The sequence below is a fragment of the Uranotaenia lowii genome, chromosome 2, assembly GCF_029784155.1.
Source record: "Uranotaenia lowii strain MFRU-FL chromosome 2, ASM2978415v1, whole genome shotgun sequence".
NCBI classification, from domain to species: Eukaryota; Metazoa; Arthropoda; class Insecta; order Diptera; family Culicidae; genus Uranotaenia; species Uranotaenia lowii.
Window position 1 is genome coordinate 64,002,819 of NC_073692.1, and position 25,224 is coordinate 64,028,042.

The following is a 25,224-nucleotide window of genomic DNA, read 5'->3' on the forward strand; positions in this document are numbered from 1 at the left end:
AATCCTGAGAATCAGGCACATTGGCACCCTGTTTGGAAGCCGAACTGAAAACAGAGTTGTTTTCTCTCGGCTCTTTATCGTTTGGAAGAAGCCGACTAGCCGACCTACCATGCTTCTCAGGGTAGTCGTTTAGCCTAAAGGCTAGCGTGTCTGGTTTGTAATCAGACGATTGGAGACTCCAACTAGACTAGAAAAGAATGCAAAATATCTCTACGCAGTTTAAAATCTTTGGCCAGCATTACAGCCTGGCTTACATTGTAAAGTTTGTCAATGCTCTTGGGTTTGTTGGCGTAAATTTAAAATTTTTTTATATGCCAACAGAAAAAAGTGTGGTATCGTCGTATCCGGAGAACGAAAAAATGAGTTTAAATCACCATTTTATGAGACAACGATTTTTTTTATAAGCAACTGAACAATCGTTTCCGAATTAAAGCATGGAATCATCGTTAAAAATGCTGCACTAAATGACTTTTCAAAACTGTGCTTATGTGTCGAAATCGGCTGAAACTTACTTACTTACTTAATGATCCCGCGCCGATCCTCCGGTGCATAGGGCCGTTGTAAAAGACCTCCACTGTTGACGATCCGGAGCCAGCGTCTTCACCTGGTCCCAGTCAAGATTCTCGTCGACAGTTCGGATTTCAGCGGCTAGGCTTCGCCGCCACGAGTTTCTGGGCCTGCCTCTTCTTCGATGACCTTCTGGATTCCAGTCAAGTGCCTCTCTGCAAATCTCGTTTTCATCTGTTCGCACCGTGTGCCCAATCCATCTTCACTTACGTTCCCGAATCTCGATTTCTAGGGCCCTTTGATGACACCGGCGATGTAGTTCCTCATTCGAGATCCAGTTGCCAAGCCACCAAGCGCGGATGATGTTCCGCAGGCAGCGGTTTACAAATACTTGCAGTTTTCGCGTCGTCACCGCATATGTGCACCAAGTTTCGCACCCGTACAGCAATACGGATTTGACGTTTGAGTTGAAGATTCGGATTTTTGTTCGTAGAGAGATCTGGCGTGACCGCCAGATGTTTCGGAGACTCGCAAACGCAAATCGGGCCTTTCTGATCCGGGTTTCGATGTCTTTCCTGGTACCACCATCAGGCGTTACTCCACTTTCTCAACTTGTTGCCCAGCTACCATGAAACTGGAGGGCTGAAAACTGAGGAGTTATTCGATGTTGAAATCGAACACATCCAGATGGCGCACCCTGTATGGAAAATAATTTCGTTAGTTCGGAACTATTCAATAGTTTTTTGATTTTCTGGGCATATTGAAATAATTCCCAGAATGCACCATTTCCCAGAATTTTTTTCCCCAGAATGGAACATTTCCCAGAATGGCACAAATCTCAGATTTTTTCCTCTAGTATTTTTATTTGTTTTTTTTTTATGAATTCTTGTAAATTTCATATTATTCAAAATTTATTTTTTTTAAACGATTTTTTAAATGAAACGAAAGGTTTGAAATTTTCCAACTAAATTAATTTTAGAACCAATATTGTGCTTGTTTATGGTTTGGGTACTTTAATTGATTAAATGCTAACCATGGTCCTTTAAAAAACCGTTTTGGTATCCGACTCCTCAGGCTCCGCGTTCGAACTTGAAAGACGTTGCACACTGAACCTCGAAAATACCCAAACTTGAGAACTTTCCCCGCCAACCCGAATGAAACTCTCTCCCTGCAGGTTTGGCTTTTGGAGGCATAACCCAAAGTTAAGCTCTTAAAGGAGAACTCATCCCCCAAAATCTGATACCGCAATAAAATGGAAATAAAAATAAAAATAATTACTTCAGGTACGGGAATCACACCCATACCTGCAATGGCTCTGCGATTACCATCTCAGGATGCTAACCGCTGGACCACCGGAGAGTTGTTGAGAGAGGCAGCTACATCACCGTATATGCGAGACTTTCTGCGAATGAAGCGGTAATAAAAGTTATCCCCCAAAAAAACAGTTCTTCGCTTCGAACTTACCCCCCAAACCTAAATCTGCCACGATGGAGGTAACAGAATCAGATGCGCTTACAACAAAACCCCCCCAAAAAAACAGTTCTCCGCTTGAAGGACAAGTTTGGCGTATTGGCAATCTGTGATTTTTTCACAAACTTAAGTTGTCAATCTAGAATTTAGGTTTGGCGGGTGGCAGTTCTCAAGTTTGGGTATTTTCGATTTTCAGTGCAGACCTAGGAAGCCCCGGCTGACCAAGACCAATGTATTAGGGCCGCCGCTTCTGACGGCAGGTCGGCGGCCACCTCGGATTTGGGAGCTTCGGCGGCTTTGTGCCGCCTCGGCCCCTTCATCCTCGTTAGTTGCGGCTTTGCCGCAAAAGAATAGTAGGGTAAAACTGTACAAAACGCACCAGCGGGGTAAGATGGCCGATGCCATTATTTCTCAAATATACACTAACCAACGGCTTCAAATGATGTTTTTCTTCATTTATATTGTAGCAAACAAGCTTTTTCATCATTCGAAAGATGAGAAGTTCACAAAAACTACTTCAGTTCTTAGAAACAGAAGAATTAATGAAATCAGCGTGAAACTTGTTATTTTTCATCAGTAACATATAAGGTTTTATGGTAAAACAGCCTGCGCAATCTTATAAAACTACAGCTTATCGTTTATCCACGCATGTGCTCTTTCGGGAGACTATAAAATTTTTGTTGTATTTTATTAACTTCCTACAAAATTTTATCAAAAATCGTTCAGATGATAATTGGGGCAGAATGCCCACAAGACCACGTGTTTAACGCTCAAATTTTGAATGCTGTTAACTTTTGAGAAAACCCGAATATCAAAACAAAATGCCATTCTTTTTATTTGCTGACTCCCAAATTACGATAACAATGCATAATTATTGTGCATTTAATTGTTCGAGTTAAAACTGTGCATCAATATTCGACTCGAAAAAAAATTATCGGCCGCCATGTTTGCTACGATATCACCATATCAGTCAAAAAAATTGAATTTCGTTGCCTACTTGAAGGCGTTTTATATATAAGGATATTAACAAGTGTATTTTGAAAAGCAAAATTTTCGTAGAGTTTAGCAACACTAAATGATTTTTAGCCAAAGGATGGTTAGTTTACAAAAATACGATGACCATGTAATCAAACATTTGATGTTTCAATAATTACATTCCGTATAATCGTTGTTCCATTTCATACCACCCTTCATGTTTGGTGCGTTCTGTCCACTAGCTTTGGCGTTTTACCCCGCGGTTTGTTTTCTGGCTGTTTTAGTTTTTTACAAAAATATAGTCAAAATCGTGTTTTTATCATATTTTTTTCTTTTCGATAATACGTAAATCTGACCCCTGAATCGCCGTCAACTTTCAATTTGGTTCTTAAATGATTGGTATCGCTGTAAATAGCAATTATGCTTAGCTGGTGCGTCTTGTACAGTTTTCCCCTATTATGGGAACCCAATTTTTGTGGAAAAAAATCTATTTGAATTTTTTGAATTTCAGGTTGGATAAATATATTAAATTTTCTGGGAAATGGCATTTCTGGCGAAAAATTTTCTGGGAATTGGTTCATTCTGGTAATTTTTTTTTTTCTGGGAAATGGTTCACTCTGGGAAAAAAAATTCTGGTAATTGGTGCATTCTGGGAAATTTGATTTTTCATTCTGGGCAATGGTTTTTGGGTAAATGGGGTAAAACCTTAAAAATGTATTGATAATAATAGTAATGTATACAGAAAAAGTTTTTACAATTGAGCACATTTTAAGAAAAATTGTGAAATGTTTACACAAAGTAAATTTATTATTATGAAATTTACCTAATTTAATCAATTTTCAGAAATATTTATCTATTTCATAAAGTTTAAGCAAACTGGTCCTACTTTTTTATGCAAAATACTAAACATTTAGTCAAATAGGTGAACAGCTTCAACCTCTTACAGCACTTTTATCCTTCAAAGCAAGTCATCATTTTTCCAGCACTCATGCAAAAAGTCGATGTTGTGTTCGCACCATAGAATACACTGTTGTCTCGTACACCGAATAATCTTTGATATCAAATGTTTCTTTTCTCTTATTACAGATTTGGTGTGGTATACAAAAAAAAAATGTCCGGCTACAGTTGAACTAATTGGGATTAACGTTTTTCCATTCTAGCGATTCGTTCCGGCGATTATTACATGTTCGAGGATACCGAGCATGAGTTCGAGCTGGATCTGATGCAACCACGGGATTCGGACGAAGAATTCGACAAGAAAAGTTCGGCGGAACGACGCTTGAGCAGACGGCATCTAACACTAGGAAAGGTAAATTTTGTTTCTGCTCCTAGCTTGAGGATATTACAAGCGCTGAATTATTTAGCAGTTATAGTTGATGATTTATCCGTTTTGGGTTTTAAGTCCAAATGTTTTGATTTCGTTTTAAATTAATGCAACCTTTTTTTATTGGAACTTTGAATTTCCATCCAAATCAACACAACAACATTCAATATCACCTATGCTCACCTGCACGGTTTCGCATTTTAAACTTAATGAACTGTTCTAAATCCCAAATGGTTCAAATTACACCCCCACTCCACTATTACTGTCCCCCCACCAAAATTGTCCGTCCATTCTCCAAAAATGGTTCATCTGAATCCTTGGGTTTTGAACTCACCATCCACCACTTACCACCCACTTATCAACCGGGTCGCGCGTGTATGGTGCGTAACGGTGTGTTGAGTAGTTGATAGCTAAGATCAAGGAAACCAACGAACTGGACCCGGACCAGGATCCGACGGAAGAAGGGGGTGAGTTTTCGTCTCCTACGACCGAAAGTGGCCTGGCCCACTCATATCCGCCGAGGTGCAGCTCTTCGCCTGGAATGCTTCGACGCGCCTCATTCAATCGCGATCACGACGACCGTTCCGATCCGGAAGCAACCTCTACCCGGACCGGTATCGTAGTGGCTCCGGACCGTTCTGCCATCTCCGAACCACTTCCACCACGTCACACTCATTTCGTGAGTTTTGTTTTTCGGTTGTTTGTTTACTCACTTTCTGTCGTTGCTCATTCTGTTTGTATACCTTATACCAAGTACATCAAATGGGTGGGTTTGCACCCAGTTTTCATTCTTGAATAAACTTACATCAATTCCATCCATCACACCAAATCATTCATCAGTGTTCTAGAATAACCCCTTCATGTTTAGCGCGCTACGGATTCCGATGGATTTGAGTCCCCCGTAATGTTTGGCTTTGTAGTTTTGATTCACATAATCCACATCATTGACTAGTGGTATTCATATTTAAGCCTGTCTTTTTGGAGTCGTTTTGGTTTGAATATTTGATTTTTTTTATTCTAAATAGTAATATACAGTACCGTTCATGAATATATAAGAATTTGACGACAAGCGAATGCATGATCTGTGAACTCTGAAAGCTTCATATTATATAGATACTTATTCGTAAAAAATCGAGGAGAGTGAAGTATCGTGGGCCACCTTACTATATAGGATGGGTGTTGAGATAAAAATCTCAATCCAACTGTTATCATTGTCGCTCTTTGTAACCATTTTTCCCAAATGTTTTTGGTCTGTGTACGCATTGTATGTACCTTTAAACCAATTTTCAAATAAAAGCTTTTGGGGTATCATGTTAGTGAGATTTTCTTATGCCAAATAAAGAATTATGAAAAATACTTTATCCGGAGCTGCAAATGGTCAGTGTCAGACAGCCAATGTCAGTCGACTTTGCTAGTGCCTTGAATGTCTATGTCATGCGATACTAAGTTTTGGTCAGCGATATAAACTTACAATGTCATCATGACCAAGTTGAAAGATCCACATATTGATTGCTGGGACATTTTTTTCGTACCTACAAAGATTTCATTTTTTAAATTGTTCTTGAAATTCTCACCTACGCATCCAAAAAATCAAATAAAAAAGCTGCACGAGTGTGTGATTCGAGGGGAGTGCAATAATGTCATGCAACATTTACGACTTTGACATTCTTATGTTGACATTGATTACTTGATTGACATTAATTTTTTAAATTATTCTCACGTGCAGAACTCTATTTATCATTTCTTCACCTGAAAATGCTTTGATATACCTAAGTGGATTATGAAATTATTGTTTAAAAAAAAACTCATAAACTTTGCATGTTATTTGGCAAGTTTCTATTTGGTGGCCCACAATTCCACACAATTTTTGAAAATCCAATCTAAATTTCTTTTTTTTTTAAAACCGCCACAACTTGAGAGAAATTTTTTCAGCTCCAAATGATACGTTAAAAACCTAGAAAACCACGCTATTTCTAATTTTTGTTTTATCTTATTTTAAAAAGATGTTATGAATAAAAAAAAGCGGCTCAAAATGCCCCATAGTCCTAAACTGATTTGGATGATTAAGTAAATCATGTTTTCCAAATTTACTTTCGTTGAAACCAATTTTAATTATGGTTTTTGTAATAGAAAACTAGTATTTTTGATGCTTTCTACGTTTCTCATAATGGTTTTTTATTGTTTTAATGATAATTGATAACAATCACTTAGAAAGGTAATTACTGAAATTGATATTACTGGTACTAGTTGATGGTACTACTAAACATATAGTGATTAAATTGAAATGAATTGGTTATATGTATATTAGAGTGCCCCAAATGACTCCACATTTGTAAAAGTTATGTGCTGCAGGTTAAAATTTATCCTAGGCCTGATACAAAGTCTCATGCCAAATTTGTGCCAGATTGGACTACGGCAAGGAGTCGCTCAACGAGCCTGAAGTTTGTGTGGAATTTTGAGACATTTTGTTCGGGAGGATCATAAAAAACCAGTTTTTCATCAACAACTTTGGTCCCTTTGAGCCGATTTCTATTAACTACGGAGCTTCTTGAAGCTTAAACTATGATAAATATTTCACTTTAAGATCGAATTTCGATAAAAGTTAAGTTAAAAAGTTATTAAGCTTCAAAAATTGGATATAATTTTAGGGATGGTATTAAAATGGGTTGTTCGGCCGACGGTTATCCAGCCGAAGGCTGTTAGGCCGAAAGGACGCAAGGCCGAAAGAATGTTCGGCCGAATGGTCATTAGGCCGAATGGTAATAAGGTCGAATGGTCACTAAGGCGAATGGTCATTTGGCCGAATGTTCATAAGGCCCAAGGCCATAAGGGCGAATGGACGCAAGGCCGAATGGTGGTAAGGCCGAATGGATGCTAGGCCGAATGGTAATTAGACCGAAAGGTCGAAAGGCCGGAAGGTCGTAAGGCCGAATGGATGTTGGGCCGAAATGTCATTTAGCAGAATGATCGCCATGAATGGTTGCTAGGTCAATAAGAAATCTTTTACACTTGTCTGCATGCTAGGCAGAATGATCATGAAACCGAATGGTCGCTAGGTCGAATGGCTGTTAGGCCGAATGGACGATAGGCCGAATGTTCATAAGCACGAATGGTCATTAGGCCGAATAGTCATTAGACTGAATGGACGATGTTTGCAATGTTCGCAAAGCCGAACGGTCAAATCCAGCCTAGCATCCATTCGCCCTTACGATTATTTGGCCCGACGACCATTCGGCCTAGCATCCATTCGACCTTGCGAACATTCGGCTTTACGACCTTGCGGCCTTACCACCATTCGGTCTTGCAACCATTCAGCCAAATGACCATTTGGTGTAACATCCATTTGGCCAAATAATATTCGGCCAAATAACCTTCGGCCTAATATCCCATTCGACCTATTGTCCTAATTGTCCTAAAAATTTAACCCATTCGGCCTGGCGACTTTCGGCCTAACATCTTTCGGCCTATCGGCCTTCCGCCGAATGGCAGACAGTAATTGAAAAAACTCATCCGGTATAGCTGTGATCGATGTTTACTCTTGGGCTCGAACTTACGGACATCGTCTCAGGAAGTAACTGACTTGCCTACTGAGCTATATCACAAGCCCCGAGATAACAAACCGATACATAAGGACTCTGTATTCGAAAAAAATGCAACACTTTCATTTGTGAATTAATTTCATGAAGGTATTGGAAGTGAGGTGTTTGACAAAGCGCCATCCAAACCTTTCAATTTGAAAAATGGTAAATCAGGGCAATTTATCTGTCAGATTCGCCCAACACACAAAAAACATACCTAACATCGTGTCTTAAAGATAAAAAAAGCTTTCCAGCGATAAAACAAACATAATACGGTGGGTCAATCGTGCGTAAAATGGCAGATCCGTTGGCGGGGCAAAATTAAAAAAAAAAATCGGGAAGTAAATCGATACGAAATTAAGCGTCTGACGGATCTCTTGTCAGAAATTTTCAATTGAAAAGACACGTCTGAATATTCCGCGGAAGAACGAGAAGAAAAATTAAAAAAAAAATACCCAGTACCTACTACATTTGACTGACGATCCATCGAAGATGCGAATCGATAAGTGGTACATATATTAACCCGCCAAATATACCGAAAAATGCCTACAAAAGCGACCGTTTTTCTTCCATAGCTTTTTTGAAGGTTTCTCAATCAAAAACTCTGTTTTGGTTGGTTATTTTGAAAGTCAAGCTTCAGGAATTGAAGAAAGTCAACAAAAATAGCCTTGATTTAGGAAAAAGGTAGTGCCCAATATAGTGGCGCATAGAGTGTCCGTCCCGGGATTTCCCGGGCGGGAATTCCCGGGAATTTGAAAAATTCGGGAGTTCCCGATTCCCGGGAATCGTAGTTTCCTTCCCGGGAATTCCCGACATGTATGACATTTTTTCTCTGGAAAAGCCTGGAAGATGTTCTTTTTGAAAATGTAGTCATACAAAACTGATTGAGAATATGCCGATTCCTGTGGCAGTAGGGATTTTGCAGCCATTTGGTACATTTTTTTATATTCGAATAGGTAAGTTTAAAAAGATTATATGTATTTCCACACCGTATTCATTGAACGAAACCCCACAAAAGTTCGAAAAATATATGAAAAATTGCGTAGCAGGTAGACTGATTCTCGAAAGTAACATTCGTGCACTTGTTTCCCTTTGGCTTTGAAAGCCAGATAAGCCAGATAGTTTTTTATATGAAGAGAAAATATGTGTTTAGAAAAACGAAAAATGGTTGGAATAATCAAACAAATAAAAACATATTTTTTAATCAACCCCTAACTGCATGGATGAATTCTTCATTTGACTTATTCAGGTTATTTTATAGTTCTTTAGACTGTTTTTAAATATCATGGTTGAAAACAGTTTAACTTGTTGATTAAAATAAGTTAAAAACATTATGAAGAGTACATTTTAAACAAATTATGGGCTTGTATACACGAAAAGTTCGATAAGCTATGTATATTTGAGTCGAAGTGCATATATTTTACATGTTTTTTAATATTTCCCGGGATCCCGGGAATTCCCGGGAAACAGGCCACCAGATTTCCCGATTCCCGGGAAAGGGAAAATGGCCGGGAAATGGACACTCTAAGTGGCGCATATGTTGCCCAAACATTTCAGTGAATATATTTTTCCATTAGACACTATCTCAATAATTAGTTGACAGATCGCCACAAAATTTTACACATGTAAACATTATATTACTAGGTAGTATAACTGAAAATTTCATCAATTTTCTTCTATCCACTTGAAAGTTATCTAAAAATGAAAGTGTTGCATATTTTTTGAATACAGTCCTTGTATGTATTGTATATATCTAAATAAAAGTATCATCTGAGAGTGCTATTATGGAAGTACAAAGTACTATTTCTTTAACTACTTATATTAATGATCGGTACTGTAGCTTCAAAAACATCAACAGTGCTATTACTATTTACCTACTATAGGACGAAGGTGTAGTTTCTAACAGATTAGTTTGAATTTATTTTTTTTATCTTGCAATACTCAACCACCCCATTTGATACAAAAAATCGTAAATTTAGACTTATCCTACTCCTCATATCAAAAAGCCATCATTATTTTTCGCTTATTTCTTTTAACATATTATTGCTTTTTAATACGTACATAAGAATGGCAGCAGGATGGGCTATGTCGAATTTCGAAAACTGACCATATACATTTTGTAGATTACCCCAAAAACCTGACTTGTGAAAAACTTCACTTACTTACACTGTTGACGATCCGGGGCCAGCGTCTTCACCTGGTCCCAGTCAAGATTCTCGTCGACAGTTCGGATTTCAGCGGCTAGGCATCGCCGCATCAGCGCATCAGCTGAAAAATTTCAGCTCGATCGGATTTGATTCAGAGATGCCTCAGAGCCCTTAAAGTTTCAATTTTTTGTCCCTCAAAAATCACTAAAAGGGGACCAAAGAAAATCGGAAAAAAGGAATTTTAATTTTAATGCCAAATGACTTAAAAAATCATAAAACGTCAAAAACTGGCGATGTCTAAAAAAAAATTTTTTTTTCAAAAATCGAATTCAAAATTCTAAAAATTGCACCAAAGAGGGAGGGGGACCGAAGGAAAATCGGAAAATCAAAATTTTAATTTTAATGCCAATTGACTAAGAAATGCATGAATCATCGAGATCTGGTGTTAACTCGAAAAAAAGTGTAGGTTGAAATCGACTTTCTGGAACGTAGCCGTTATTACAAAAACTGGCCGTTTTTCGGAAAACCGGCTCAGAAAGTCGAACTTTGGCTAAAAATTATATTTCATGAATTTCTAAGTTATTTGGCATCATCATTAAAATTTCGATTTTCTAAAATTCCTTTGGCCCCCCCATTGGTAATTTTTTAAATTTTCAAGTCTATTTTTGACGAAATATTGATGGCTTTTGAGGCACCCCAGATCAAGTCCAATTGAGCTGAAACTTAGCACTGGTCAGTTTTTTGGGAAATTCAACAAAATGTATATGAGCTGTTTTCATAATTCGATCATGACATTTTTTCCGTACATCAGTTGCCACCCTAACGTACATACTTACATTTAATGTCTTATTTTCACTGTCTTATTCATCACTATTACTTTAAAAAAAATTGCTTGATCTGCAAGTGCACATATTTTATAAAATTGAGTTCCGATTTGGAAAGTACCAAAATGAAAATGTTATAATTACTCCAAGTCTACACTTATTACATATTAGGCTGTCGAGAAGCTGCTATTGACCATTTGCATGAATTTCGATGCACATTATTAGCCAATCAGCTAAGAATGTGACAAGCATATCTAGTTCGGAATATGATTCCGGATAATGTGTAAACAATATCTTCAAATCAATAAATTCAACCGAAAAAAAGTCGAAATTTTTACTTCTACCATTCCATGTGTCGCTTTGTGGATGTGTTAATGCTAGATTTATAAGAAAAGTGCAGTTTGCTGCAGTTCGATACAGCGTTTTGCAAGTGTATCCGAACTTATCAGGACAGGGCAAGTATAGCCCAAAAAACTTCGTAGATTGTACTTTACCAAACTATCTTGAACTGATTCGAGAAAGTAGCATAGTTTGCTCTGAGTAGTTAACGACGACTAGACAGGTATCAGAATAAAGGTAGGCTTAAAAGCGGAACGTTATCCAAACACACGGGAAAATTGTGCGTTCGCCTTTATTCCGTTAAAGCGACACCAAAATTCTAGCCTAGCGACGTCAGCTTTTAATTGTAGGCAGTATGATATTTTACACCTTTCGAATAAACTTCAGCTCTTCGGCGTTGCAGTCATTTATGAATATAATAAACAGAAGCGGTCCGAGGTGACTTCCATGAAGTACCATAGCGGAGTGGCAAATGTAATAGGCAGTGTTCAGTAAAGGTAGCTAGGAATGTAATGTAAACATGAAGATAATTTTGTGACTACCTGTCACTGTGTTATTTAGATAGCTTTTAATCAAGAAAAGTATAGACAACAAATTTTTGGGCACGGTTAGAATTAAAATTTACCTGTTTGACCATTATTAATGCGGTAAAATTGATCGAAGGGACCTAGAGGACCTAGCTGTGAGCTGAGTTGAAAAAAAAAACGCATCGATTCCATAATGGCAAAAAAAGGTGTTTATTCAAACGCAAACCAAAATTTCGATTCTGAACGTGGGCAGGAAGGTTTCGTGTCGGTTCGTCCAGCAGGTCGGCCTTCATGTTTACAATTTAAGAAACTCTTTAGCCGAATCAATAAATGTAATAGTCAAATTGTAAGCAAGAAATTTGGACCTCTAAATTAAAGCAGGCAACTAGCAGATCTCCGTACTGAAATGGTCTGTTGGAAAGTCTCACGTGGATTTTTGAATTTCCGCCTGACTATCAAATATTGAAGAATAAATCTGAGCTCCTGAGTCGGCACATGCATGCATGTGCACGAGCTTTTCAGTCTTTAGGTAAGGAAGATTGTTACAGCACACGTTGAGAAGAATGGGGTAATAGGAAGGTTCGTCCCGGATACTGTATTTTCGAACAGACCTTGTGCGTGCAAGAAAAAGGTTTTTATCTGAACCTGCAGTGCTGGTTCATAAAATTTGCAACAGTGTATATTTTCCATTCTCATGCAAAACTATCAATTTGTATCAAATAAGTTGAACGTGGTATTAGGTATAGTACGGTTAAGCACAGCTTTGCTTCTTAGTGCACACTGCTGGAACGTCTTTTTTCTCTTTCGATCTATGGTGATCAGATGCATTGCACTACCTACTATATAAAACTCATCAAAAACGAAAATGAACTCCATTTTTGCTTTGATTATATGTTGCTTAAACATTAAACCGCATTGCTCCAATTCTAACTTCAGGAAAGCCACTACAACTAAGTATGTTTGAATCTTAATCAGGATTCTGGAGGTAACAAAAGAAAACCTGCGGAAGACACCGACCAAGCGGATGGCCAGAAGCCTAGCACCAGCAAGAAGCAACCGCGTGCACAATCTTCCACCGATGAGGAAGCTCGGCTGATCAGCGATGACGACGAAGAAGAGCACGAAACCGAAGAACAGGAAGAGGAGGAGGAACCCAAGAAATCCAAACTATCCTTCTCCGGTTTGAATCTGGTGACAGCTTTCTTGGCGGGAGCTCTTGGATCGCTTACACTGCGTCTTCATCGGGTTTCCCGCAGCTACCGATACGTTATGAAAGTGTTGGCCAAAGAGAAGAAAATTTTGAAGGCATGAGTTACTCATAAATTTTGAGAATGCTTTTTTTGACCAACTTCTATTTCTTTAGGAAACACCTGGATTTGGAGCAGGGATGCGAACCGGGTCTAGTATGGTATGGACACCGATTCAAGGCTCTCTACGATCGGGAAGGTAAGTTAAATCGTTAGCGATACCTTAATAGTGTCATTAAAGTATTAAATGAAATTGTTTGTAAATAATTATAATAATAATTCATGTCGCTTGTGCTGTTCAATGTATAACTTGCCGTCGTTCTCGTAGTGTGCATTCAGGTTCTCGTTCTGGTGCTAGTACAATTAGTTTAAGGTCCCGCGCTGGAACCCCAATCCCCAGTAGAATAGCCCTGTCCCGTAGTTCGATTCACAGTAGTAGAGCTTCACTGCCTCATCCGGTAGTAGCTGCCTTGGCCGGACAACAACAGGCACAGCAATCGGTGCCATCACCGGTGCCGAAACGACATTTGCCCCATCAACCAGAACACGCTCATGAACCAGAACAGTCGCCGCAACATCCGTTACCACTACACAAACAATCATCCCAATCGTCGCTGACCTATTCGCCCCAAATTGGCGGCATCACTAGCACCACCACCACACGTAGTCAAGAACAGACTTCATCACAAGCCGAAACTCATATCGAGCAGTACATCCCGGAACAAGGGTAAATGGTTTTGTAAACTCTAATGCACTCTCTCATGGCATCATCTCTTTGCCGAGCACGCTATCGATTTTACTAACCCCGAAATCAAATTTATAAGTGGCTGTGAAGCTCATTGTGGTAAAATTTAGTAAATATGGTGTAGAGAATGTAGTTGTGTAGTAGTTTCACATAGCGTGTTTTAAATGATCGATTTCTATTTTTGATTTATGTAACGTTTGAATGTAAGTAGCTGATCAACTGTATTTGATTTATTCTGATAATTTTCCAAGGCTTGAGGTTTCTTTAAGCTAGCTTTATTATGTTAATTTTTTTTAGTACATAATTAAATGCTAAACCAAGAAACCAAAAGTCTTATATCTACTTAAATGCAAACCTCCAAAGTTTGAAATCTGCTGAACAAAGCTTCCAAAGCGAATTGCCACCGGATTTGCTCGAATGCGGAAATGAAAGTTACGAAATGGACCATAAATTAAATTGTTTGATATGTTACAAGTCAACCGCATTACTCTAATATACAACATGAAAGTTACGAATAGGACTTTTAATAGCCTTCTATGAAACATAAAAGTAACAAAAGCTCCTCAAATAGCATTCTTTGTGACATGTCAACCGCATCCGCCAGTTCATGAATATAAAATGGGAACGAACATGAAGAAAAGCACATTATCCAAAAAAAAATCATGCAATAGCCGCCTAAAAAGAAAGAGAACATCCTCGCAAAAGAATGCCTAATTCTAAACCACACAATGATTGTAACTTTTTAGAATCTAGAATGGCTTCCAAAAAGATTTTTTTTTTCATTCTCTATTCTGTTTTCATTATGTTACTTTCAATTTTGAATGGGTTACTCGATTATTTATCGTGAATTTCGATGCTTAGCTAATCTAAAGTTTCTTCGCAATTTATGCTATTCGTTGTGCTGAAAGCTTATTATTTGTTTCTAATAGTTGATCAACTTGTACATTTTCAACCCTTTAATCCATGTTTTTTCATGGAGAACAGTTGGCAACAGTGTGTGCATAAGCCAAAAAAAATAAAATTGTAAATTTGCTACTTTATAAATCATAGGACATAGGTCCTCAACCTCTTTCAACGGATTAGGCTTAAAAATTTTAAGATTTCATTCCTAAGAGCTTTGCCTGAGTTTACATTCATTTTGTTGATTTGATTCAAAATGCGTTTAATAAGTTTATGTTCTGGAATTTTTGTTTCGAACATCTTGAATTTTGGCTTTAAAGCTTACTTCAGATAGAATCTGAACAAAAACAATTGCCTGTATTTCAGTTAATTACTATTGAATTCAAGATCTTGTTTTATACAAATGTAGCGTTTTCTTCATACTCTTAAGAAAAAATACGGATAAAATTATTCGACAGGGTTTCGAAGGAAGAATTTTTCGAATTTTTCCAGTAACATGGCCCATTAGGCGGTGCACACCAAGAGTTCATCGTTTTAGGTATTTTATTCCACAAGGTTTTCATCTGATTAAGGATCATGATTACCCCGTATTTTTTAAATAGGGCGGGACTGTAGGAAGTTTAGTGGGTTAAGTTTTTTTTGGAACAAACTGAACCCCTTTCTCTGCATATCATTCTTGAACGACTTTGCTGTAACGACAGCATGCCAAATCTGGCCAAAACATTACTGGATGGTCGTGGGATCGTATGAACGACAAAATTCGTTTTGGATACACTCTTTTGGTATAGTTCCAACGTCATTTTCTTATTTGTAACGAAAACTTTCGTTTTTTTTTTGCCACAGCTGCAAATGCCCTGCCGAATCATAAATAAGGAATTTCCCCACTCGTCAAACGAACAGCTGATTTCTCATATTTACATTTTCTCGGCATTTCGTGGTATGGTAAACATAATAACAATATTCCGCATGTTCAATGACCAGATAGTAACGAAATAAAATTGGTAATGCAGTTGTAGTGATTTTGCAAGCGCACCTTGCTGAGGAGAATATTAATTCTTTATTTAATTAATTCGAAATTCATTACTAGTTAAGACATGAAGGTATGTTAATGATTTGAATTTAAGAAGTTTTCAAAGAAAGCATTGAACAGTGCTTATGCAAAGGTCAAAATGGCAACCAGTTGGTGTTTAAATTTTTCAAAACAAAAACAAAAAGTAACCCTACCACGATCTGTCTCAGGAAATACTCTATTTTCGTGCAAATTTGTCGGCAAAAACATGATTAATTAATCTGATTCCAAACAATTGGATTGAGCAAGAATTTATATATGAAAGTTAATAAAATTTCGATCCTCCGAACGCAATAATACCTTGAAACAAGTTTTTTAAGCACGGTTTCTTTTTTTTTACTTTTAAAAAGAAAGAAAAACAGGCATCTTTGATAATTGGCCATATTATAGAGGAGACTCTCCCCTATTCAATGCAATAAGTCCAGGATAAAAATCGATCGGGGGTCTAGAATATTTTTTAAAGATTTGCTTTGCTAAATAAAATTTTCAAGTTTTCGTTAATAATTTTTCCTAAGAACTTCAAATTTTACATTTTTTGGTTTAAATAAAAAAAAAAAAAACGAACACACACTTGTACAGGATCTCAGTGAAACTTCATATTTCTTTAAATTCTACTTAAGACTAAAGCGTTCATCTTTCAAGGGTTTTATGGCTAGCATCGTACTAATGCTAACACCACCAGCCCACAGTGGTCCAAAATGCGAAAAACGTGATCGTTGCTTATAACTTTTTTAGGTCACATTTTAGCATATCGGTGTCTTCGGAGAAGTTTGTCAGTAAAATCAGCACTATAATAAAAAACTATTATTTTCTATCAAATTTCTAACTTCTCTGTTATAGGTTTTAGCTCTTTGATGTCTTCGACAAACTTGTTAAAAATTAAATTTTCTACAACTTTGTCTCAGATGCCAAGTTTCGAAAATAATTATTATCCGAGATATCGGCCAAATAGGAAACTTAACCTCTAAAAATCAGTTTTTTAATAATAACTTTTTTCAGTAAATTTTAAGTTTAATAAAATGTTCCACAAAGTTGTTTGTCTTACTAAAATACACCACTTTGTTGAACATTTCAAGTTTGTAAAATGTGATAGTGCAGAGCTATGTTAAAAAAATTACCGAAAATAGGGCTTTTTCACGCCTTATTTTACAAACACCGGGCAACATCGGGCAGCCCGCTTCAGATGCAAAATAAATTCGAAGATTTCGTCTACAAGATGCAGGTACAATCGTCAGTATCCACTAGTATCCAAGCGAGATACTTCATTTTTACTTTTCCATGTTTGCATTAAAAACAACGATTTCTATGAAAGCACATACATCGCATTCTACTAGGTACGTGTGTTTTCTTCTAGCTTTTCCCTGCGCGCTGTCAGAAGCAAAGGTTTGGAAGCGCATTTGTATTAGTAGCATCTCCAGCTTGTAGAGGTTATCTATTTCAATTGAACACACAATAACCTGTACTAATAATACAATAATAATAATTATTTTAGAAACTTGGCATCTGAGACAAAGTTGTAGAAAATTTAATTTTTAACAAGTTTGTCGAAGACATCAAAGAGCTAAAACCTATAACAGAGAAGTTAGAAATTTGATCTCACTTGTAGAGGGATTAATCAGAAAAATAATAGTTTTTTATTATAGTGCTGATTTTACTGACAAACTTCTCCGAAGACACCGATATGCTAAAATGTGACCTAAAAAAGTTATAAGCAACGATCACGTTTTTCGCATTTTGGACCACTGTGCAGCCCACAGAAAGAGTACTATGTATGCCGTGACCGAGAATCGATCTCATGACTTCTGGCTTAGGAGACTTAAACGCTATCCTCTAGGCCACGGTTGGTGGCAAATTTCAGGCAGATTCCTTCAAAAATATCCAAAATTTTCAAAAATTATGGTAAAAATAATTTTCAATCAAACATTCTGGCTAAAGTGTTAAGTTCCGAAAAAAAATTGAAAATTTACGATGATAATTATCTGGAACTACACCCAAAGAAAGGGTTGAAAATGCCTATTGGAGCTAACCATGCATGTGCCGAAAATGCGCTGATATGTGCATTGCGCCAAAGATGGTATGATTGGAAAAGCACTACTGGCATAAAGTTTCAAGCTCTCTGACAAAACAATGCATGACCACTTCATTCAAGCGACACAAGAAAAACTCTGTTGTGGTATGAGCCTACTTGGTTGAATGATTCAACTGAATCAAAGCAATCGAAAGATTCCTTTTAATTCAACCACGGTACTACCGGAATCTTTCGATTGCTTTGATTCACAAGAAAAACATCTTATGGGATTTTCATCCTTTGGATTATTCATCCCAGAAACAAGATAATAATAAAAAAAAATCCGTCTGATTGTGAGATTAAAACCCACACCATTTTTGACTCATGCAACCAAAAGTTCGGATATCACTTAAGTACCGAACTTCACATAGAGCTGTACACCAGTTCTGTGGACATTTTTTGCTATAAAATGATTTTTCTAGGTCCATTGAAAATCATCCTTTATCAAGTTCTGGCAAAACTCAAAAAACCTTTAAAGTACTGTTTTGGTTACTATTTCTACTTTTTGAGAACTTTAAAGTTGGTATAAGAAAAACAATCTTCTTGTTACGTACTTCTAATTTTTTCAACATCAAGTAGCTATCAAAAGGTTGCAAGTTTTTTTGTACAGCTCAAAAGTTCGTTAAAAAATCTCATTGTACTCTTTTGTAAACTTGAAAGTTTTTAATTAGTTCCAACGAGCGTTCAAAAGCAACTTCACAATATAGGAACTTTGAAGTAGATTAAGAGGCTTGTTTCGGACTTCAACGCATGTTTGCCTAAACAAACACGTCATTACTTGGGAAACGACAATATTAAGTTCACATTTAGATCCGGGGGGAACTTTTTAACAACTTGAAAGTTGGGATAAAGTAGAGATTAAGAACCGGAAAGTCGTTTTGAAGAAAATCATCACATCAAGTAAAATCGTTGCCTACTCATGATAAGATGTTAGAGCAGCAAGTATGTAGCTCGATTTTAAAGCGGTGAGCTTGGGTTCGAGGCTTGGTAAAAAATGTGAGTTAGTCACAAATATGGTTGATTAATTTGAACTAAATTAGCGGACTGAAGAAGGCATATAAAGGAGCGAAAAAGTAATTTTTCCGATTTTTTTGTTCTGCTTCAAAAGTGTTTTTAAGCTGATTAGAAGTTGTTTAGCAATTTATGCAAACTTTTGGTCAACTTGAAAGTTTGTTAAGTTACTTAAAAATTGAGCTGAAAAGAAGTTGTATTACAATACAAGATTGAGCTGATCAAACCTGATCGAGGAATGTTAAAGCTCAGTTCTTTTATAAATGGGACACTTTTTTTTCCTAACAGCTCGTTCACTGGTAGTCGGACATTCAAAATTTTGACAGCATTTTGCTGCCTGTGAAAAATCCGACCTATTTTTATCAAAATTTAAAATTTACATGTTTTTGAGATATTTACGATGCAAGAGAAAATAATTTTGCACAGTTTTCTACAAAATCCGTCATTATCAAAGTGATAGCTGACAAAACCGTTGATTATTCCAAGAACAACTGCGTGTGAGTAGTGGAAAAGTATGCAAACACTGTCAAAAGTGTCCAAAAAGTTCGAATAAAGCATTGGCGTGAAGCACATGATCGGCAACTACGGTTAAAGGTCATCAGGGAAGCCAAGTCTCACACCAGCATTTTAAATTTTGAATAAGCAAAAAACTAAGGGTAGATCGCTGAAATGTCCAAAAAAAATTTCTCCAATAAGCTAAAAGTGTTGCTCAGTAATGAATCATTCAAACCTTACCTCAAACAACAATTTTTCTGCTAGTTCCAGAGCTCGTGAGCTGTAAAGCCGGTAACGAGGCTATGGGACAGATGCTTTCTGATGGATGACAAAACTTATGAAATACCCTATTTTAAAAAATTCCAGCGTTTGAATCCTATACCAAGTCTGCTTCTGGTAAGGTCCCGAGCATATTAAAGTATGCACAGCAAAAAAAGTGTTGCAATATTACATCGAAAACGTGCACATAACTTGAGTTTCAAAGGCGACCTAATATTACATCTTTTCTTTGTACAATATAGTACCGTAAAACGGGGTAACTTTGATCACCGGGGCATCTTTGACCAACAATAAATTTTTGCACATTATCATCAATAACTCAGTTTATAGTATGAATTTTTGAAAACTGTTTTCTGCGTTTGAAAGCCTATTAATTGAGTATGAAACAGACAAAATTTGCTTTGTATTTGAAATTTTTTCTGTTAGTAAAAGTGTAATTTCAAAATTTGAAATTTATCTACTTTTTCCAAGGCTTGCAAACAAACAGCTCTCCTGATGAAACCAGAAAGCGTTTAGAAGCAAACGGGTTGTTGATTGTGAAAGAACTATTTTTTTTCTTTGTGTATGTATAGTTATAGTGCTATTTGAATAATCTTTTAGTGATAAATTTTTGATATTTAAAAAATAAGGACATTTTCCAAGAGTAAGCCCGTATTGAACAAATGGACAGAAACCCTATCAAATGGATTACTTTGAAGAAAAAAATTAAAATGGTAATAGTAGGAGGGCCTAGAGGAATGTGTTAAGGTAAAATTTCATTTGTATTTGAGAGCTCAAACAATTTAGCGATTGTTTTAAATTTTGCCCCTAAATGTATGCAACATAATAGTATTTTTTTCAATTATAAATTAAAAAAAAAACGTTAAAAAGCAATATAAAATTTGTAAAACTAGCATTTGCAAATATTATGAAGGTATTTTGTATCCTTTATGATCAAGAAAACTAGTTAAAACCGTCAAAATAGAGACTGATCAATGATACCCCAAAGCATCAAATTGAAAACAGAGACGAAATCGATTTTTTAATCAAATTTAAAATGGTCTTATAAATTTCTGCAACCATGTTTAGCGTTCATTGGAGTCCAGTACTGATTTTAAAAATATGAAACATGCCACATTCCTCTTAACAGAAAAAATAATCGAAAAATATTGAAAAAAGTGATCAATATTACCCCGGATTACGGTACGTAAAACGGATGTAAAATAGATCAGTAAATGTACATATGTATCATAGTAAACAACGTCAAACATTGAGAATGTGCGAAGCTTCTAACATAATTTCAAGCACATTGTCAATTGAAAAATAATAAAGATATGAAATATGAATATGAATATTCAAATTTATATATCGTATAAGTGGAATTAGCACGTGCAATCGAATCCTGATAGTGAAATATCCTATTACTGGCTCTCTGGCTCCATTTCGAAATACTTCTTTTCAGTTTTGAATCCTGATGCTGAATTTCTTTACAAGTTCTGATTAACGAATTTTAGTTTTTAATTGGTTTTGAGCGTGAGCATTTTCCACCAAATATATTAAATTATCTGGTTGTATTTTTTAAAGGCATTGGTTCACTATTTTGATGAAATGGTTGTGATGTTGGTTGATATTTTATTGAGATAATATATAATGCAGCTTTGTATTTTTGGTTTTTTTTTGTTCAAAGAGATTTTTTAAAGCAATTTATGATTTGGTCAAGATTTTCTCATGTCAATTTATTTAAAATTTTGAACAGCAAGTGAATAAATTTGATGAAACTAAAACTAAAATTGAAAACAACGCTGATTTTTTAAAAGTTCGATTGATCAAGGATTCGTGCTTTGACGCTTTTCTTTATCATTAGATTTTTTAGAGATGATAATATTGATTGAAACGCATCTCCTGGAGCAAAATAAATTTTTGCAGTGTCAAAACATAAACTTAAATAAAATTTAAAAACAAATTTGATAAAGCACTTGTTGCATACAATACTGGTTTATTTTTCAAGGTTTTGAAACTTGCTCAGAATGTACAGCAGGATCATTTTTGTTCTTTATTTATGTTTTCAAAGGCGTGGAATACAATTTTTAGCATTCATGCATTAATTTGGTCTGGCTTCAACAGCATATTTCTGGGATTTTTTTTATTTATATCATTAAAAAGATGTTCATGTTTAGCCTGAAAAATGTATGGTCAACTTTTGTCAAAATGATCATATGTATCTTTAACTTCCAAATTTGGCTAAAAATATGCGAGTTTAAGTTTGCAATTGAATTCAAAATTTTTACCTTCTATATAACTTCGCTCATGTAACTAAGTTAAGAAAAATATAAAAATCAAAAATATATCTATGCTTGAATTGCAAAAATAAAACGCTTTCAAAGAAGACTCAAAAAGTTTCGCACCACTAACCTAGCTTGGTTCGAAGCAGTTGGTAAAGAGTCTCCTAAAAATCCCTAAAGAGCTTCTCATATCTTTCCCCAACGAAGGTCGTTCCTTATATAAATATATAAAATAAAATCAACGAAACTTCTAATGATCTTTTTTAAATATTTATTAATACTATTTCTAAACTTAAAACTAAATCTATCAAAAAATAAAGATAATAAATCCATTATTAACTTATTTTTATAATAAGGGATCGTACTAGTCGTTCTGCGCTACCCACAATTGCTGCGTTCGAACAAGTTCCTGTATCGGGTTTCATTTTCTTCAATATGAATTTTTGAAGAAATTCCAGAGTTTAGGATGCGCACAACGGAAATTTGAAATAGTAGAAGAAAAGAATTTCAAAATAGTTCTCAAACGCCACGGAAATGGTTCAACAACCTTCGGTTAAAAAAGAGCTTTCAGCAAAAACGTATTAATTTTGTTGAAAACCGCAATCTAAAAAAGAGAGAAAATAATAGTAATTTTTATCCACAAAATAAATGATTTGATTAAATACCTATACTCACGATCACTGGACTGCCACTTCCATCACCAATTATAAGATTTTCTTCATCAACGTCCAGTAGTGTTAGGAATTTCTGTTAATTTTAATTGCTGTTTGCCTAATAAGTTTAAATTGATTTTTAGCTCCGGACGAATCTTATTCCGAAGGAAACCAAATATAATGATTCTCGGTCTCTGAAAATAAAAATAAATCCAAATAAACCTTCCAGTAGAAGATTTGCTAAGGGATTCTGTTAATTTTTATGTAACTTACCTGCTAAACAAATCCATCTGGGCCGCGAAATCCTTCCTTCTAGTTTGTGTGTAATATTACAACGGATGATATTATATTACACAGGACGGCGTGTTCAAATTCTTTACATCGTTTGAATGTAATAAAATGCATCCAACATATGTAATATTTTTTTATTTTTTATGTAAATGCATTAAAGCCGAAAGATGTGAATTATTACATCGAAAAAACGTGAATAATGCGTTGTTTGGCTCATATCAACTGAAATTACATCGGCCTATGTTACTTTTTTTTTGCTGTGTGTATTTGCTGGTTGTTTTGTTTAAAATAAAATGATTTGCCAACATTCTGTTATTGTGAAAAAAAAATTTCAAAACGAAAACTTTGGTTTTTGCTGTTTTTAACAGCCTAAATAGAGTAATCTTGTGTGTACCCTTCGCAACCTACGATGTATTCTAACCGATTGTACTTTAAGTTCAATCTGATGATGGTTTCACTTCATTGTTGTCAGATTTTGACAGCAGAAATTCCTTTAAAAACGCTTCAAAGTGGCTAAAAAATAATCTAGTGTTGTTAATTTCGAAACAGCTGTATGCACTAAATTGCCCTTAGTTTCTTTTAACACTAGAAGGACCGGCAAATTGAATATACCTATTCGGACCGTGACCAGTCAAAATGACTGGTAAAGGGGAAATTTTTTCTATCATAATATTTTTAAATTTTTTCTTTTGAAATTGTTTTGTTATTAATTCGATAACATTTTTGTTATAAAATTGAAATATTTTTTCACCATGGGTGCCCGGAATCACCTCAGTTTGGCATAGTTGACGAATACGTGTATGTCATAAAATGAATATGTCAAATAATTATCAAAAAATTGAAACACATTATCAATCTAATAATAAAAACATGTTAGATGGCTATGGTTATTGACCATGGGTGCACGGTTTCACTTCAGTTTTGTTTTAGTAGATGTTTTCTAGCATCCATCGCTCTGAAGTTTTTTCAACCCGATGCCTATAAATTATACCTGATATTGTAGTTTTTGAAGCATATTTTTTATATAAGTAGAGCAATTCACCATGGGTGCACGGATTCACCGCCATTCATCCAACATCAATTTTTTTGCATGTTAAAGGAAAAGAATAAAGACTTTTAAAGATTCGAATGAAAATTTGTGTTATATACATGGTTTTTCACTATGGGTGCACGGATTCACCGCGTTTTAATCAAATATTGGACTTTGCAATTTTTTAAAAAGCATTATTACAAATCTTAACTAAACCAAAGTCGAAATCATGTCTTTCATGTTGAGACATAATTATTTAAATAACGATTTTTATTTTCAGCTCCGTTTTTTCATTCCTGGAAAAGAAATATTTCAATTATATCTTGAAATAATAAATTTATTTATTTATTATTAAAAAACAGGTTTTTGCCATCGTATATTTATCTGATAAGATCTGATCAACATCCAAGAAATTGGAAAACGGTTATCATGGATCGAGTGAATTTTCGGAATTATATGCATCAAGTTATGTCGTGCGACGGAAAACAGTGGAAATAAAAATAATGAATCAACATGGTCAAATGTATACATTGATTTGTTTTTCCTTAAAAGTTTTTCGATTGACTAATGTTGCATTTCAAATGCCTATCATATCTAACTCAAAAATATTTTGTGTTCTGAAGCAAGTTGAAAACTATTTATTTCTATATAATTAACAACGGTGAATTTACAGCCATTCCGGGCACCCATGTTGAAAAATCTTAGCGCCAATGTGGTCTATCAGATAGACTGGCGTGAGTCTAGTCTAGGTATGCCAGGTGTACTGGGTTCGATTCCCGGTATCGGCAAGAAATCTCTAGGGTTCAAACCCCGTAAGTTGCCGACAGGTAAGACGTGTTTCCTTTTATAATAAGAATGTTCAATCAGTTGCCAGCTTTATACACGGGTGCCGGAATACCTGTAAGGGAACTTGAATTGGAAATTTGTCGAACCTAATAATCTAAGAATGCATGTGAATACATACTTGAGCAGAAACTGCGGTGAATCCGTGCACCCATGGTGGATAACCAACGTATGAAGAATAATCAAATATAAAAAAATCATTTAAACTGTTCAGTTTCATAGACATAAGGTCTTCAAATTTGAATAAATAAGTACACAATTCATAATTATTTTACTCATACTAGTTCAGTATAAAACATATTTATCACCTAAAATTACTCGATTACTCGAATGGACATGTTTTAAAACTAACATAACTTTTACAAATCTTGATGAAATTTCGCCAAATTTTGACAGAAAGTTTGATTATAGTTGAGCAACAAAACAGACCAAAAAAATTGGGAGTCAAGTGCTTGAAGCGCCCCACAGCGGTCGATCCGAGAACTTTTTCTACAAATTTCCATGACTTCGCATCGAAAATCAATAATTTCATAGCTAATGACACACTCCTGCCCACCATAAATCAACTAAGGCTCTTTGTCTTGAATGTAGATTTCAAATAAAACCAAAAGCAAGCAAAAAAAATTTATCTTGTTTGAGTT

The 25,224-nt window shown here is 35.7% G+C and overlaps 2 protein-coding genes across 4 annotated transcripts in view; both read left to right on the forward strand.

The window, feature by feature from the left end:
* The window catches only part of LOC129749644 (piezo-type mechanosensitive ion channel component-like), a 104,101-nt gene that overhangs the window by 72,775 nt on the left and 6,102 nt on the right, over positions 1–25,224 (forward strand). For 2 of the 3 annotated variants that reach the window (XM_055744671.1, XM_055744672.1), the window contains 3 exons: positions 4,113–4,261; positions 4,680–4,955; positions 12,667–13,137. In XM_055744671.1, coding sequence (XP_055600646.1) covers positions 4,113–4,261; positions 4,680–4,955; positions 12,667–13,002 — 761 coding nt within the window. In that variant the 3' untranslated portion in view covers positions 13,003–13,137. The remainder of the gene's footprint in view (positions 1–4,112; positions 4,262–4,679; positions 4,956–12,666; positions 13,138–25,224) is intronic. The other variant, XM_055744678.1, reaches the window with a different exon arrangement.
* The window catches only part of LOC129741479 (piezo-type mechanosensitive ion channel component-like), a 35,162-nt gene continuing 23,034 nt past the window's right edge, over positions 13,097–25,224 (forward strand). The window contains exons 1-2 of the mRNA XM_055733219.1: positions 13,097–13,137; positions 13,267–13,665. Of these exons, the coding sequence (XP_055589194.1) occupies positions 13,097–13,137; positions 13,267–13,665 (440 nt within the window). The remainder of the gene's footprint in view (positions 13,138–13,266; positions 13,666–25,224) is intronic.